This window comes from Rissa tridactyla, chromosome 5 (assembly GCF_028500815.1).
Source record: "Rissa tridactyla isolate bRisTri1 chromosome 5, bRisTri1.patW.cur.20221130, whole genome shotgun sequence".
In the NCBI taxonomy this organism is placed as follows: domain Eukaryota; kingdom Metazoa; phylum Chordata; class Aves; order Charadriiformes; family Laridae; genus Rissa; species Rissa tridactyla.
The window spans coordinates 62936692-62954811 of record NC_071470.1 but is presented as its reverse complement, the minus strand read 5'-3'; the positions used below and the strand labels follow the sequence as shown (position 1 = coordinate 62954811).

General features: G+C 40.7%; 1 protein-coding gene across 4 annotated transcripts in view; it reads left to right on the top strand.

Moving 5' to 3' along the window:
- The window catches only part of LIN54 (lin-54 DREAM MuvB core complex component), a 42365-nt gene extending 24264 nt beyond the window's left edge, over positions 1 to 18101 (top strand). For 2 of the 4 annotated variants that reach the window (XM_054201844.1, XM_054201845.1), the window contains exons 4-14: positions 2172 to 2317; positions 3815 to 3973; positions 6333 to 6549; positions 7281 to 7354; positions 7490 to 7687; positions 9513 to 9604; positions 10760 to 10831; positions 13346 to 13448; positions 13641 to 13778; positions 14476 to 14678; positions 15254 to 18101. In XM_054201844.1, coding sequence (XP_054057819.1) covers positions 2172 to 2317; positions 3815 to 3973; positions 6333 to 6549; positions 7281 to 7354; positions 7490 to 7687; positions 9513 to 9604; positions 10760 to 10831; positions 13346 to 13448; positions 13641 to 13778; positions 14476 to 14678; positions 15254 to 15455 — 1604 coding nt within the window. In that variant the 3' untranslated portion in view covers positions 15456 to 18101. The remainder of the gene's footprint in view (positions 1 to 2171; positions 2318 to 3814; positions 3974 to 6332; positions 6550 to 7280; positions 7355 to 7489; positions 7688 to 9512; positions 9605 to 10759; positions 10832 to 13345; positions 13449 to 13640; positions 13779 to 14475; positions 14679 to 15253) is intronic. The other 2 variants (XM_054201842.1, XM_054201843.1) reach the window with 2 other exon arrangements.
- The last annotated feature ends 19 nt before the right edge of the window (positions 18102 to 18120 follow it).

Genomic DNA, 18120 nt, shown 5'->3' with positions numbered 1-18120 from the left:
AGTAACATCTGAGACACGTAAATTATCAAAAGGACAAATGTAGGAAGCCAGAGTCATCTTCAGAGCTTGGAAGGATGTCTTCAACTGCTTCCAGATTGACCAACCCAAGTAGGCCTAAAATCTTTTCCACGTATTTAAACAAATGTGTTAAGCCTTTACAGAACTGGGACTTGAGCTGGTTTTAAAAAGAATGCAACTGTCTCCTGTATTCCAAACTTTGATAGATACAAGTGGGTGGCACGTAACTGAAACATAATCTTTTCCTTGAGTCCTTGAAGCCCGACTTATGTTTCAGGTGAAAGAGGGATTCCCCATCCCACTCCCCAGTTTTTCCACTTTCTCAAACAATTCCCCACCAAATGTACAGACCTGTGAATAACAAGACTTCTTCACTATATTTATAAATATTTGAAGTAAGCTGTTTGTGTGTTCAAAAACACAAACCAACCAAACAAAAAAAACACCTCAAAACCATTAAAAAACAAAATGAGGCACTTGGAGCTGCATTACATTTTCATCTGGCAATACATGAAAATTGGTAAACAGTAAGGAAGCACAACAAAAATAATACTAACAAGAGCTTGTTTTTAAGTTTGCTGCCTCCAGAGTGAAGAGAAATGACCAAGTCAAAGTATACCTGCATAATATTGAAAAGCAGATATGTTACAAAATTCCAGCTTTTAAATTGATATATTGGAAAATCAAGAGTACCTGTCCTGAGCCTGTGCGAGAAGCATCACTGGGAGGTGAAGATGCTTCTGTAATTGAGAGGGAAATCTTTTTAAACATCTGCCTTTCCACTTGCCATCCCAAACAGCCAGCACAGCTTGCCAGCTTTGAGAGGCTGGCATCGCGTTGGGGAAGGTGTAACATTTGTGTGTTGTGTTTTGATATTTTTTTTTAATGTGTGTTTTTCTGAATCTGATAAATATTTCTAATTGCCTGGGAATTTCTGCAAACTAGGTGGAAGATGTAAATTTGAAGGACTTGTCAATATAAGCAGCCACATTCTGTTTAGGAAGCTGATGCCAAGAGAGGCAGAGGGGATGTAGTGAGAAAGTTAAAGCTGTCATCAGGAAAAAAACCCACAAATTTAAAGCATTGAATGCTGTAGATGGTAAAATTCCCACAGACTGACATTTTTCAGGTTGCACGTGGCTTTAGCAACTGCTGGCAACTATCTGTGCTGTTACTTAGGCTGCACAAAAGTGAAGGTTATTTTAGAGCACGTGGACCTCAGAGGAAGGCAGCTTTCCATGAGGATGGTGCTTTTTCTTGTTAGTTCCAGTTGGTTTAATTGTCACACCAGTAGTAGGTTTCAGATGGAAAAGCTGGTGTTTATTGCTTATTTTTATAAATGCAGTATGAAGAGAACGGGTGACAGAAGCAATGACAGAAATTAATTTCTGAACAAAAGTGCAGCAGAGGAACGCAGCACTCTTTGGAAAGAATCTTAAAAGTATGAAAAAAAGAAAAGTCTGTTTTCCAGTATGGGAGTTCTGCAATATTCCAAATACTGATTTCATGATTTGGAGCTGCTGGTTTTGATGTTTAACCTTTTTTGCCATTGTAAAAGCAGATAGTGGAATTACACTACCACTCATATTTTCATGAGAGTGTCGTATGGTCTGTTAGGCAGTGAAGAAAAACAACCACCAACAAAATGAAGAAAAACACCTTAGAGTTGAGTGTAGACAGACCAAACACCTTTTTCTTGGTCACTGTAACATAGCTTGTTTCTGATGACTGAGGTTTTAAAAGGAAGTAGCTCCCCACAGGTGCTCAGTTTCTCTGCACATGGGCAGCAGCCCAGGGAATTCCTAGGAAACTGCCAGCTGGCTGGATGTTTGTGCGCAGCACAAGTATATTGGAGGGCTGCATGCCTCAGGATGCTGTCCTAGCTTTAAAGAATTTTCAGTTGAATGTCACGGAAAGCTCAACGTACATTTCGGCTTTTTTAAGCCACAGTGAACTGTCTTTTTATTTGCAATAATGACAAATTATTTTCTTCTTTGTTGCTAAAACTAACTTAAAAAATGCCAATGTCCTTCCTACCAGGTAATACACTCTCAGAAGTAGGGATCAATTGCACAATATGCAGAGAAAACTTTGCTTTAAAAGTTGAAGTAAACAGACATAACTGGAGCTGATGGTATTTTCGTTGTTTATAGGTAGGGTTCTTTCACAGTCTGCTCCAGGAACACCACCAAAGACAATAACGATCTCTGACAGTGGAGTCATTGGATCATCTCTGAGTACAACAACACAACAGACACCGAATAAAATAGCTATCTCGCCACTCAAATCCCCTAATAAGGTAAGGACCTGATTTGGGCTGCAGCCTTCTGTCCCTCCTGCGCAGTGGTCTGAATGGAGCTCCCTGTGTCTTTGCTACAAGCTGTTTATGATCCCACTGCTCCAGAGTCTCCATTGCACATCACGATGCTCTATGGTAATGGCCTAAGCTAGAATTTTTGCAATTGGCTCCCTTACTGTGGTTTTAAGTAAATATGCATTACTGCATTAGTTCCCCATTCCTGCGATTTCTTGCCATTCCCTAAGCATCCATTCCAAGAGCAGCTGTTCTCTCTTAGCCAAGTGCTCAAACAGTATTTTTTTTAATGCCTCCATAAAACATTAACAGACTGTTTAAGAGGAGACCTCAATGATGCTAATAGGTCAGCACTTATTAACCATTGCCTGCCACTGCATAGATAATTTAGTCTTCCCTAATCCCATCTGAAGTAAATGAGATTTGCAATGGTCCTTGACAAATACAGAGCTGGAGATTGGCACAGGTGGGCAATACGTAGAAAAGCTAACTCATCCAATGCAAACTGCATTAGAGATGAGTGTCATGGTGACACTTGTATTTTTAGACTTGATAAAATTGTCTGGAGAAAATAAGAATTGGGGGGGAGCGACAGGCATAGTGCATGCAAACTAAATATCAGTATAAAAACTGGCTGAAGTGTAAAGAATTCTCTTAGTTTGGCTGTGCTTTAGCCGTGTAGTGTTATAGAAATGGAATGAAGGGCTTGTGTTTGAGAATTATTAGTGAGAGAAGCAACATGAGGAAGAAGTAAAAAAAAAAAAAAATAATCAAAATTAACAGTGAGTGGGGGTGAAAAGACTCCTTAGGGTTACATGTTGAATTTACTGTAGATAAGTAGTTCTAAGTATCTTTTGAAAGCAAATGTTTTCAAAAATCATGAGTTTCCTTAAAACATAAAGAAGGATTTTTAGAATAAAAAGTAGAAAACCAACCTTGGAAGGACTGCGGCTACACAGAATAAAGTACTCAAACATTGCACTCTGCAGAAATGCAATCAGAAGACTGGTTCTCTATGGGAATCTGGAAACTAGATTTGAAAATACTGACATTTTTATACTTTGGCTGAATCGGTAGTGTAAGGTGAGATATTTTTTTTTCCCCACAGATCTCCTTTAGAATTTCCATTTATGATGAAACAGTCATGGGACTGATTATAAAGCTGTTATTCAGAAAATCCATCCTGACAATAGACAATAGCGTCAGCTTCCTTTAAAAAAAAAAAAAACCAGAAGCAGTGCTATCTTTCTGCAGGGGCCTTTTGGTGCTGGAAACCAGCAATGCCTTGAAATTTCTAACGTGTCTATGTGCTGCTGTTGCATGGTCGGACCCATGTGAGTTGTGATTAAATACAGCACCCTTGTTCGCAGGAAGAACTCTTTGTACTGATGGAGAACTGTACTTTCATGAGAAGGAGAAATGTGTATGTACAGGGTCTTGTATCCTGCACAGAGATTTAAACTGCTTCTTTGTTTTGCCAAGCAGCTAACAGTGGTGTCAGTGGCCTCCCAGCCTCCCAACTCCCCCCAGAAGACGGTGGGCGTCCCACTGAATGTAGCGTTAGGACAGCAGATCCTCACAGTGCAGCAGTCAGCACCCTCCTCCCCTGGGAAGGCTATAGTCAACCACACAACCGCCCAGGTACAGACTGACTTTCCTTTGTCTTCTAGTGTGTCTCTGTCTCATCACTTGCGGAAAACTGGAGTGTTGAACCGCAAATGGGCAGTGGTCAGTCCCAAGGTATTGTTATAAAGGTGTTTGCTTAAGAATTGGCAAAAGCATTGCCCTGAGGAGCATGCACTTCTCCAATCGAGGAGTGCAAACCATTGCAAGCCCATAAAAGGGCATGCTGTTAGAAAGCAGCTTTCCAACTTGCAAAGCCCCACTTGGTGCAAGTTCTTGTCTCTGCATACTGAATCTCCCAAGTCATCTGAAAGGCTGCTTATGACACAAGGAAGAGTTCTTTGTGTGGTTCTATCTTTTCTACCACTGTTTCTAGGCCACTGACTAGGGCTGCAGGTGTTCCTAAGGTTTGCAACAATGGAATTCATATTCTTGTGGTAGAGGTCTGCATAAGCAAGACACCATGGTCAGAGACCTGCAGAATTAGAAATCATTGATTTCCTGTGTCTCATTTCTAGAAAAATATCAGGGGTTTCCATAATAGCTTTGATAAATTGATTTGCATTAATGAATGACAGGACAAAACTGATCTGTCTTACAAAATACAGTTCTTACTTTTTTTCTCTTTTGTAATCTTAAGTGAATCTTTTTCTATCTTAATGTCTGTATTCCTGTCTTGGCAAACGTGAAGGGATGCGTGTGAGTGTAAATAACCAGAATGCATATAGCAGGGAGTGGACACAGCTGCATGTACAGCATGAGACCAGAGACTCGGACATATTTTGCCAGTCTCATCTTACTGATACAGGTGATAATTGGAAAGCTGATATGGATATGTGGACACCAGCGTGATTTGATTTGATCCCCCCCACACCCCCCTGAGTAAAACTGGCAAAGTTGTCTTCTTAATTGTCTTCTTAAGACAGTCGTTAAAAGGTTAAATCACTTGAATGCAATCATCCTAAGTGACAAAATGGAGATGGCTGTGTGGTGTACATACTAAGTTCTGATCCAAAGCTATCTAACTCAATACAGGGGTTTCACCTGTCTTCACTGGGCTCAAGAACATGTCCTTAGAGGAAGTGTCACTTGAATCTTACGATTTTCCCAGTTGTTCTTGGATGGCAGCCACTAATTTGTATGCTAGAAGGATCTTTGCTCATGCTGGTCTCCCTGTGACAACACTTAGGCTGTGTCTGTGCTTGCAGATAGAGCTTATTTTGAAGTGCTCTGGGTTGCTGAGGTCTCAGTATATTAAAAAAAAATAATCCCAAGAAAACACCTTCTTTTAAAAGACTGGGCTTATATTTCCACTTAAATAAGTGCAAATTGAGATTTCATTTGTGTAGTTGCTGAAAGCTGGGGAGTTGGGAAAATGTTCTAATAAGAAGTAACATCATGCTATCAACCAAATTTAATATTAAAACTTAATGCCAAGAACAATGATACGTTTAATGTCAATGTTAAAAGATACTGAGAATAAAAAGCTGAGCTCAGAAAGAAGATAGATGGAAGGAGAAAAAGGACGAATAAACCAAGGTTTGAGGTTGTCAGCAAGGCTGGAAGAAGAGGCCATTATCAAACTGGTAGACTTATGAATGTGCATAAATAAAATAAACACTTGCTTGTTATCAGTTTGTAGCTTGAAAGAAATTGGAAAGATGAAGTCTTGCAAATTCAAGATGTACTGTTATTCCAGCTGTGAGGTAACACAGGTCTGCCAGACTCCCTCTCTTTCCCCCTTTTCCTTTTTTTCTTAATACGTTTGGTTTGCTACTGTTCATTGCTCTTGCTTCTTTCATTTCTCAGCTTGTGCCCTCTTATGTCTTCAGCTATCAGTTTGGATTCTGTTCCATTTCCTTCTCAAGGGCTGCACAGTAATTTCTGTGTATTAGTTGCAAACTGTCTTAATAGGACATATCAGTACATGCAGAGATAAATCATACCCCAGTCCAGCACAAACAGTTCTGCAAGTTCTTACCATGTGTTTTTATTAGCAGGAATACTTTTAGGTTTGTTCATTGCTTGATTTTGAATACAAACTGAGCAATGTTCTCTGTAGTCACCTGAGGTAGTTTTTGGCAAATGTTGTATCTGGGGAAGTGGGCCGAGTCACTCTGCTCATGTAAGTGTTAGTTTGCTCTGGTGTTTGGTGTTGAGCATTGAAAATGGAACTGAGTTTGCTCTGAGCTGTTGAGAGGCATTTAGTCTCTTTGCATCTGTTTTACTTTTGAAAGAGAAAATGGGGATAACTGACATGCTTCTCAAGGATACAAATGGATTGAAGAGTTGCTCGCTAACAAATTGAGGAATAACACGCTGATGTTCTTTCTGCCTTTGTACAAGTAACTTTGTGCTGTCCGTGTTGGCTTAACAGGCTGTGAAATCAGCAGTGCAGACCATTACTGTGGGAGGAGTGGGTACATCTCAATTCAAGACAATTATTCCCTTGGCAACTGCACCCAATGTTCAGCAGATTCAGGTACCTGGAAGCAAGTTCCATTATGTCAGACTCGTTACTGCCACAACAGCCAATAGTTCAACCCAATCAGCCAGTCAAAATCACAGTACGAATACACAGCCTCTTCAACAGGGTAAGTTTTTCTTGGTTTTTTTTTCTTGGTTTTTTTTTTTTGTAAGGATTAAAATGAGTACATAATAGAGATGCCAGATATACTTGGTTTTGTGATAGAATCCTATAAATTCCATATTGTGTTGTTACTTCTGGTTTGTACGTGGAAATGCTCCTCTGTGTAAGATTGCTCTGTAATTGAGCCTGAATCTTTGGAGCATTTTATGTTGTTTTTCCCTGGTTTACCAGCTTTGTGGGTGACTCACGGCAAGTACCAGATCCTCTGTATAAAAAGTGTGAACCCAGGACAGCCCACAAACATATTGCCAGAATTCCTGCAATATGAAGATCCTTCCATGTAAAATACTTTAGAAGCACCAGATGTTTCTGCTGGTTTCTGTCTGCGCTTTCTGGAGCTGTGATGGAATAAAAGATTTCAAACCAAGCTGTTGTTTTTGTATTCTCCTCTTGTCTTGCCAGGGGAAATCCAGTGTCCAGAGGAGCTCTGCATCCAAGCTGGTTTTTAAGCCATTGCTGTGAAGTGTGTACACACACTCTTGTGCCAAATACCTGTTTACAGGGGTGCTCTTTAGACATAAGTGTGTTAAGTGCTATGAGTTTCGTCAGTTAATCTCAGTGCATAGTTATGCTGTTAAGTACCTTTGTGTTATGCACATGTGAAAGTTTGGAGGACTGAACTGTGGACTCTGAGTGAATAATGTGTGTTAACATGATGTTGTTTCTTGATACTAGCAAAGCCAGTAGTGGTGAATGCGACCCCAGTGCGGATGTCTGTTCCCATAGTGCCAGCACAGACTGTGAAACAGGTGAGATAAATGTAAAAGGTGTATTCCTGACTTATTTTGGCTGGATGGGGAAAAAAAGTCTGGTTTTAGCAGTTTAATAAAATTTTGAATCAAAAAAACCAATGATTTCATAAAGACCTCTTTTTTTTTCTCCAGGTAGTGCCCAAACCAATCAACCCAACTTCCCAGATAGTTACTACTAGTCAGCCCCAACAAAGACTTATTATGCCAGCCACTCCACTGCCACAGATACAGCCCAACCTCACCAACCTCCCACCGGGTACTGTACTGGCACCAGCACCTGGCACAGGAAATGTCGGGTATGCAGTCCTTCCAGCTCAGTATGTCACACAGGTATGGTGTTAACCCAGAGATAAATAAAGAAGTAGTGCTGTTGTGGAGCACACTGCCTTCCTCGTAAAGATTCTTGCTCCCCAAACTGTCACCTTACACTAAAGGGACAGACAGTTTCTTTTAGGGAACCTTGACAGAATGATGATGGCGCTAAATCAGAATTACAATTAAAGCTTTATTTTCTTAACAGGATTTTTTTTATTAGTATAGCATAGAATTTATAATCGGAATAGCACAGGATTTCTATAAGCAGAATCAGCGTAGTATGGTTTTTATAAGTAATGTAGTACAGAATTTATAATATAACTTAACTTATAATTTCTAATCCCTTAGATCTTAACTTAGAATTTCTGATCACCTAAACCATCTGCACATCAGGTCAGATCTTAATACGTGGTTTGCTTTATCAATATAACAATCATAATCTGGACTTGAAAATCATAAAAAAGAACACGAGTCACTCAATCCTCAGAGGAAGCAGATGTCAGTGGAGGTGTCCTTGGCTACCAGGGTGTTACGGGTCTCAATGTCCAGCAGCAGTTCTGATCCAAATTCCTCATTTAAGGCTTGTAACTTCTTGATTACGGTGCTATGTGTGCCGTTATGCTTCCCTTGTTCTGTGACAGGGTCATCACCACTATCTGGTTGTCTGGGTGCCCGAGACACTCACGGCCAGTAAGGAAGTGAGTAATTGGCCTGGTGCCCAGGAATCTTGAGGCTGGTAGTGAGGGGAAGAAGAAATCTGTTTGGTTTGTCTACTTGGTTCACAGGACCTTCAGGGCCTGATAATGAGGGGAAAAGGAATGAATATGTGACCCTCTTGGTTACAGAGAATGGCTGCTTGCATTATAAAGTGGTGTTATGTTAACCACATCACCAGGTGTCAGGAACAGCGGGTACCACTCACACCAGCCTAGGTCTAGGGATTAGTTTTTTGTTCTTTGTCAAGATCTGACCAACATTCAGAATGAAAAGGAGAATAAATGAAACCTTCTGCTGAAGGCTGACCATCCAGTCTGTACAAACAAGGACTCTGTCAGCTTATGGCATTACTGCTGCTAACCTCACTGCTGATTCCCTTCTGATTTGTCACAGTTGCAGTTTGGCTCTGAAGACTCTTTACTGTGTCCTTCCAGTCCACTTCCACAAATCTTACCTTAAACTAAAGAATACTATTTGTTGGACCTCTTCTCAGAGGTTGTGTTCCACACACAATCTGTACCCTCTTGCCTGGCCTAGGTCCACATCTTGTTTAGTGCCAATCTGTCTTCAGAAACTGTCCCAGCAGGAGAAAATGGCTGTGTGTAGGTAATAAAAAAGAAGGTAGCCCAAAACAGTGTTGTTTGGCAGGTTCTTAAGAGGTTTTGTTTTTTTAATGTGAAAACCAAACTGTGGGCCCAGATATGCAGAAAAGTTGGAATGTAAATCATTTTACTTGCTTTTATTTAATTCCGTAATAAGTGGCTTGTGTATTAAGGAAGCTACTAATTTGTGCAGGAAGCAATCCTGCTGTATTGGGGCAGAGTTGCTTCAGAAAAGAAGGGGGAAAATGAGCATGACTTTAGGAGCTGGAACTGTTTGTGGTCTGAACGTTTCTGTGTTGTCTGTAGACACTGTAATAGAGAACAAAAATATCATCTAAAATAATGTTTTTATGCTAAGTTTATGCTTCCTGGTCCAAGTTCTACAAATGTTTAAAGCTGTGCTTGCAAGCATATTGTTTTTATAACGACGTCTGGACAGCTAATTAAAAGATTAGCTACACATACTCTTGTATATACTGCAATTTCTTTTATGTTACACATTAACCTTTTTGTTTTGTTAGCTACAACAGTCATCATATGTATCTATAGCAAGCAACACTGGCTTTACAGGGACATCTAGCATCCAGTCCCAAGCACGGCTACCATTCAATGGGTGAGTGTTTTGGAGGGTGAAAAAAAAACAACCAAAACCACAAAGGAAACCCCTGCAGTATAGGCTGCTTAGTGGGGGAGCTGAGGTGTTGGAGTTTGGTTTAAGGGATTTTCCAAGAAAATCAAGTATACTAGGGTGTAGTAATTACCTCTGACTAAAGGACATGGGTCTGTCTGACAGTTGAGCCAATCTCATGATCAAAGGTGTGTTTTCCTTTCTGTTTTTTGAACTTGTGTAGCAGGAAGTTGACCTGAAAGCTCCCTGTTGCTCATTCTTCATTTTGCATCAGCACCTGGGAGCTACAGGCCTGAAATATTTCTCAATGTTGCTGGAAAGAGGTGCTGGAGGATAGGAGGCTTTGGTTTTTTTCAGTCTTGTATTTTTCCTTTAAGAGTGAAAATAACAGCTAAAGTATTATTTTTCGTTTTCCCAATCCAGCAGGCTTAGCTGTTCTGCACGGTCCTTTTGTGCTGTTGTTTGCTGGAAATTGTAAATGCCAAGGTGCTTTTTGTTGCTGCAACCTCAACTGATACAAACTAATCCCAAATCCAGATGCAGCTATTCAAACAAATGGGTTTGATTTAATCTCCCTGGTATTACGTGCAGAAATTGCTGGATAGGGATGGAACGAATCTCATCGAAAGCGATTAGTGACACAAAATCCGAGTTTTAAGAGCATCTAAAGACTCTGTCTGATATAAAATTTATCTATAAACTGAATACCATGTTTTGGCTTGCTTTCCCATTATTCCAGAGCCCTTTTGTTTTTTGGGGTTTTTTTGTGGGTTTTTTTTTTAAATTCCAACTAGAACAAAAGGAAAGGCACAATCATGGTGTGCGAACATTGGTTGGATCTAGTCCCCTTGCATGCAGAGACGTTCTGGGGAAACTTTCCCTGATACCAGTTTCCAGTTATGATGCTTCCTCCAGCTTTAAGCCTCATTTCTACTGTAGGCATGCAGCCAGATTTGCAGAAAATAACCCAGGTCTTTCTCTGTTGGAAAGGCACTATATATAATAGTTTCTTAAATGAAGTCAACCAAAAACCTAATGCAAGGGGAATATAGACATTTTTTCCAAAGTTTTTATTATGAGCTATTTACTTGAATTTAAAACAGTGTGCTTGTATATAAATGCATTTTTCCCCCCCCACAGAATAATTCCTTCTGAATCTGCAAACCGCCCCAGGAAGCCTTGTAATTGTACTAAATCTCTGTGTTTGAAATTGTAAGTACAGCTTGGTTTGGGTTTTTTGGTTGGTTGTTTTTTTCTAAGTCTTATTTTTGACATCATAAATTTATGCCAAGTATTAGAATATCATGTTTTTAAGTACGTCAGAAATGTTATGTCTAGATGCTAATTTAAAGTTGCTGTTGATATTGGTGGAGATGTTGCAATGCCTGTGTAACTTTGCAGCTCTTGTGAGGTATATGGACCCTAACATTTTATACATTTCTAACTTTGCAGCCTTGTTGTGTGGTGGAGCCAATTCCACTCAGCAGCTGTAGTTGTGTTGTTGTTGCTATGAGTGAAATGACATGCCATGGTATCAGCAGTGGGCATCTACTGTACTTTGGGGAAGTGCATCAGTAATACCATGCTGTATAAAGTACTTAAGAAAAGATATACAGACCAATTTTTCTGCAGTGACTGAATAGACAAGTGATTCTTCACTGATAGGTGGGAGTCTTACTCATCCTCATGAGATATTTTGGTATTCCATTCAGTGTCTTTGTAAGAATTTGACATAAAAGCATTTTAAGCTGAGGAGATGCTAAGTTTCTTTAACTTGAGGCAAAGTCGGTTTACCGATTTTTTTTTTTTTTTTTATTATTAATTTTTTTTTGGAGGGGGGAGGGAGGATAGTAACAGGAGGAGATACTGAAATTAATCTGTGGTTCCCTGAACCCTAGACAATTTCCAAAAGGAGGAAATTGCTGGTGTGCTACTCAAAGGCAAAGTGATGCAACAGTATCTGAACCCAAGTGAAGAAGTGTATTTAAACTTCTTGGCTTGGGTTTCTTTTTGTGTAATGCACTCCACCTCTATGTGGGGAGGTGTGCTCTGGGCTTCCTGCCTCAAAATTGTCTGTTGCACAGAAGACATGGTAAACGGGGAGATGCGTAGCTGTTTTTTCAGATGTTTTGCAATATACATGACTGACTTCATAGTGCCAAATGTATGTTAGATGCTTAGGGTTTTCCACTTATTTTAGTCTTTGGTGCCTAAAAGCTCTAGAAATCCCAGGAGAATAATGGCATCGCTAGTGATGCTTTGCACCTTCAGAATGCTGTTTGGAAACAATTTTTTCCTGTAAACTTCTGTAATTATATCTTTAAGTTGCTAGGCATTGGTGCAGAGCAAATGGCTAATTCACTCTGGCAAAGGTACTTTCTCGCTAGTAAAACTTTTTCCCATCTGGAAGAGGAGTTGCTTTTTGAATGAAATGTTGAAATGAATATTGAAGGTAGGCACATAGCCTACTCTACAAAGAAGAGAACTTGAAGAAGTTATTTGCTCACTGATGCTCTGGGTTGATGCTGGTGCTCTTTGTTTTAGAAACTAGAACTGTTCCACTACTGAATTCTAAACAGGACAGAAAGGAGAGCTATTGCAGGTTCTAAAAGCTTTTGATGGAGTTTGTCCCTGGGACCATTCAGGATGCTAAAAAGTACCAAAATGCAATTCAATCAGATAAAGGGTTGTAGTGGACTCCAGTGCAGCCATAATCTAGTTCTTGTAGTGTTACCCTGGGCAAGCCGCAGGAAGCCAGTTTTGCAAGGGGTTTAGGCTCCTCAAAATGAACATACACTCCTAGCGGGATTTGAAAAGCAACTGAAGAGGATCAGTAGTTTCCATCAGCTATAGCTGGAGGTGGTACTGGAAGCATTCAAACATGACAGAGTTTGTCGTGGCCCAAAGCTGTCTTTGATCTGGGGATGAATGTGGTGCTTCCATGTATCAGACCTGTGGGGTGGCAAGATTTTGTTTCTGTTGGGAGGTAGCAGAGGTACATAAGAGGCATGGCAATGTGATTGGCTTTTCCTGTCTATGTTTTGCTGCTTTTTATTCGCATACTTGTCCCTTTAAAGAAAAGTCTCTGATAACCATAGCTTTACCCTCATTCATATCCTTTCCCTGGTTACCTGTGCTTCAAAGCCTATGAGGTGTTATTCCTTTTCTATTCTTCTATCCCTGCTTTGGTGAACTCTGCCTCAATTCACAGGTGCAAACAGCTTATGGTCAAAACTAACAAAAAAGGCTTGTTGCTGCATTAGTCAGTTTGCCTGTTGATTGGTACTCCAATTGCTTGCCTCTTGTTTCAGCTATATGAGAGCTCCTGAAGGCTAACTTGAACTGGCTGGGTCAGGAACTGGCTATGAGGTGGCTGCAGCAGCTTGGCCCTCAATACATGGCTCAGCCACCCAGGAGTCACTCCATGAAAAAAGTCTAATTAGCTTCTCTTGCTGCTATGGGGACCTGTGCTGTGCAAACATCACCTCAGACAGACACTCTTGAGCTATACCCGTGTCTTTAGACAGCATCTAGACCTGTGCTAGAGAATTTAGGCCTTGCAATGAGATTGATACCACTAGTACACATGGACTTGAGCACAGGGTGACCCTTACCCTTATTGGTGTCTGCGTTTATCACCAGACTAGGAACTTCTGCTACTGCCATCAGTGCTAAAGCCAATGTAACGGTCGTGTTTACAAATGCCTTCTGCATCTTCTGTTTCAGGTATTGTGATTGTTTTGCAAACGGTGAATTCTGCAATAACTGCAACTGTACAAATTGTTATAACAACCTGGACCACGAAAATGATAGGCAAAAAGCAATAAAGGTGAGGGGCTTCTTCCCCTGCCCCCGGGATAAAAGCCATTTAGCTTGTGTCTTCTGAAGCTATGGCGCAGGGCAGAGTGGGTGCATAATGCCCTGATCTCCCCCCACATGTGCAAGGCTTAAGTTCTTTTATTGCACCTCTAAATCCTGCTCCCTGCATGTAGTGACTGACCCTTTGGGTCTGCATTGACAGGCCTGCCTTGACAGAAACCCTGAAGCATTCAAGCCCAAAATAGGGAAAGGAAAGGAAGGAGAATCAGATCGGAGACACAGCAAAGGGTGTAACTGTAAACGCTCGGGATGTCTCAAAAACTACTGCGAATGCTATGAGGTATGAAGCATTATGTCATCTTAAAGATACTGGCTTTTTCCCTTTAGTGCTGCAACTTCTTTGATTTGCTTTGTCTCTTTGTATTTTTATAATGTTTTATCTTCCTTTCTATTGATATAAAATTATCTCTTCTTCCAGCAGTTTGCATGTAGAAAGCCACATATGTGGCAAAATTGATCACTTTGGTTGTCGGTTGTATAAGTTTAATTTTAAACCATGTAGCAACTTTGAACTCAGGCTTGGATTTGTCCTTTACTGAAGAGCAGTATTTCCTAAAGAAATCTACTGCACCAAGTCCCTGGTGGAGTTGAAGCAGCATCGCACACGTGCTCTGGGATAGCACATGTCTGTGGAAGACAAAAGGAAAGGTTGTTCTGTCAGCTAACTGATCAGTCTGCGGATGCAGAGACAGTGGCAGACTGACCTCTCTTATAGCTTGACCACCTAAATTCCACCAGAAACAGTAGGTTGGTGAGGAAGGGGATGAGTGGGAAACCATTGATTTGCATGTAATTCAAGTATACATTCTGGGAAGGCATCTCAGTTTGAGGTGAGAATTTAGAAAGAATACTACTTGGGGGTTTCTTCTAGTGGCTAATTGATAAGAGATTAAAATGAAATCTCCTTTCTGTTGTGGCTTGACATAAAGGGAGTCAAGGTTGCAAGAGGTTTCTCATGTTTTGTTTGTTTCTTTCAGGCAAAAATCATGTGTTCTTCCATATGCAAATGCATCGGCTGTAAAAATTTTGAAGAAAGCCCTGAGCGAAAGACATTGATGCATTTAGCAGATGCTGCAGAAGTTAGAGTCCAGCAGCAGACTGCTGCAAAGACCAAGTTATCTTCACAGATCTCAGATCTGTTGACAAGGCCAACACCAGCACTCAGCAGCGGTGGTGGGAAGTAAGTTAATGCAGCACCCTGTTTCAGTTGCTTCTAACGTGTTTTTTCTGATGTATGTGACAGGTATGTCCCTATCACCTTTGAATATTATCTGTGTAAGCTGTAGAAGCAGGAGCTCTCAGGCGAATGGAGCTTTTTGTTCACAAAACCGTGCTTTCTGGGGAACCTAGGGTATGCCAAGGTTAGCTGCGTTCAAGCACGTAACCAAGTGTCGTCTTCTCATGGTTGCCCATGTGCTCACAGAAAGTATGGAGTACAAGTGTCTCATTTACTGAGAGGATGTAGTCCTTGAGCTGCCCTTAGAGTAAAAGCTGGAGAATTGTTCTATGTAGGTGGGCATTTCAAAGTCTATGTCGAAATGTAAATCAATGGAGGCAGGCACCAAAGCACAATGGCCCACCAGTTCATTTGACTGTAACTGTGGCTTATCCACTCCCTGTTGGTTGTCTAAAGGCTCTTGGAAGCAGTGGGACAGATGAAATCTCATTGGTCCTTGTACTAAAAAGTTGCCCTACCCTGGAGTTAGGTGCCTTATGTGTTTTCGCTGAGACTAAGTAAATCTTTCTTTGTTTCAGGCTGCCCTTTACGTTTGTAACCAAGGAGGTAGCTGATGCAACCTGCGAATGCCTTCTCGCACAGGCAGAGCAAGCAGAGAAGATGGGCAAGTCAAAAGCTGCAGCAGAGCGCATGATCCTGGAGGAGTTTGGACGGTGTTTGATGAGAGTTATTAACTCTGCAGGGAAGTCCAAAAGTGACCCTTGTGCCATGAGCTGCTGACTCGTGCACATGAGCCACAACAAAGCGGACTGAACAGAACACTTAAGGCACAGGGACACTTTGGTTTGGCATAGAGGATTTAATAATATTTGTTAATTTGGTGCTTGTTGTAAATTGATCTGTTAAAGATTGAAAGAAGAAAATCTTTTATAACAAGATGTAGAGCCTTTTAAATCTTAGCTAAATCCTCTTCTACTTCAGACAATGCCTAAAGGTCAATTCTTCTTCCCCATGTACAGCTTTTACCTTAGATTTCTTAAAAATTAGATGTGTTCTCCCCTTTCCTCCAGAATAATTGCCTGAAGGGCATATATAAATTATTATGATATGTTATTTACAGTGTATGGAGTTGCATCACGTTGTGCATACAGCAAAGCACAGGTGATGTCAACAGCCAGGTGACACTTTTTGCGATAGGCCCATAATAAGGAGGTATCAGTGATGCAAGATAGTTCTGAAAAAAGTGCAAAAATTAGCATCTAAATGGAAGGTAGTACTTGTATGTAGGACCTGACACAGCATGTTCCTTTAGCGCATGGAGCACTCTGAAAGAGACAGGCAATAATACAGAGGGATTTCTTGCAGATTTAGCATTGGGCAAGTGGTGGAGAATCTCACTGGAGCAGGGCTCAAGGAGTTTAGTGGCGAATGGTACTAATGGGGAGTTTTTTGATAGGAATGTGGCTGAGAGCTCAGATGTTTCTTAAGCTGGAACTTGAAGGCTAAGACAGTGGTCTGTTCTCAGAAGTGAGGAAGAGCAGCCACACCGCAATGTCAGACTGTCTGCCCGGTGTGCAGTGTTACCGAAGTGTACAGTGTTACCTAAGTGTGCAGCAGATGGATGCTGTTGCTTAGGTGAAGCTTAGTTTTTCAGAGGTCTGCAGCAGCCTAATCCCTCACCGGAGGTAGGGCTGTGCAGTCCATTGTGTTTTCTAGGATCAAGCTGTAACCCTGGAAAAGTTTTTAAGTCTGAGAAGCTGAGGTCACGTGAGACAGTGGAATCACAGTTGTCTTAATGAGGACTCGGGACAATCTGCATCTGAATCGACTTGCAAACGCAGGTAGGGATCATGTTCAGCCTGGTTGTGGGTCTTCACGATGTTGCTTCCCTGTATGTTGACAATTTACTTGGTGCAAGTTTTTTTTAGTGTTGGTTAGAGTGACTGTGAGAACTGTGATCAGAGAGGATGCTAGCACAGAATCAGGATTGCTACCAAAACACATGCACAGATCCTTTTGCACAAAGCGGGAAGGCAGGGGGAATCCGCTATAGCTGTGTACAGACTAGGACAGGGGACTTTTTCAGTATTTGTTACAGGCAATCTCAGATCACATTTTTGATAGTGAAACACATTTGCAAAATTAACCTGGTAGGTTACTTACCTACCACGAACGTCAAAACCATGTTTAATCATAGGCATTTTTATTACCTGTCTCACTGCAGCCTGAACTAGCTAGGTTTTCCAAAAATGATTTTGTATTCCTCATGTGAAACTGTAAATACGGAGAAATGCAGCAGAGCTCTTCCTCCAGGTTTTTTAGCAGGGCCAGGCTGGGGAAAGGTAGGGACTAGGCAAGCCAGCAGCAGAGCTAAGCGCCTACAGGTGTGATGGCGATAGGATGGGAGGATGCTTCCACTCCTGTCTTCACCTCACAGTCCTGTGCACTGAGTGGAAGGCCCTTTCTCCTCGACCCTTCTCTGGTGTCCCCTCAAAATGCCTTGGGGGCACGAAGGGCTTGGGAGGCGGGCAGCAGCAGTGGCAGGCCAGTTGAGTGGCCATTGCAGAAAAGATGTGATCTGCCAGACACTGTCTGAAGGGCCCTGTCTGCTATTAACATCTCCCTGAGCATAAATAGCAACTACATTTGTGCAAATCTCTGAAAAGGGAATCCACCTCTTATGTAAGTAAATGCCATTTTTTTTCATAATTAGGACTTGGATTTACTAAAAAATCAGTGCAGTAACTTTACATGTAGATAGTGCAGATATTCAGTTTACTTCTAGTGACCTAATATAGTATGTCCAGTAAGATTTGTATAAATGTAAATTAGTGTAAGTGAATAAAGTAATACCTACTTACGTTATTTTTCAAACAGATTGCAATATGCCTTCTTTTGTTTAGATTTCAATCCATGTTAATTTTGTATATATTCCGTGTCTTACTCTAAATAGCACCTTTTGTGATGTGTATTTATATACAGTGTGCAAAAACACTTGTGAAATTTAGATTACAGTTGTAATTATGTATGATGGCATTGCTTGAGAATATTTTGCTTGTAAAGACTTTCAAGGTGCAATCAAATGCTCTTAGTTCTTCTATTTTGTTTTGAACAAGCTTTCTCAAATATTAAGCTTGGATTCTTTTCTCCCCTCTCCCTGATATAGAATGTGTGAATTGGTTTTTGTACTTCCTTAGCCATTTGCATCAAACTGCTGGACAAGATTTACAGTCAAGTTCATCCAGTTACGTAAAAATAATTGGGAATGGGGCAAGGGTTCATTTTCTAGTTGTGTTTACATCTAAAAGTAGAAAAATTAAATTTATATTTACTAGACCTATTCAAAGAATACACTTTTCTATATTGTACAAATAAAACAGTCAGATAAATCACAAAGAAAAATAAACATTTATACTATTCTGTAAATACGATTTATTTTTTTTTT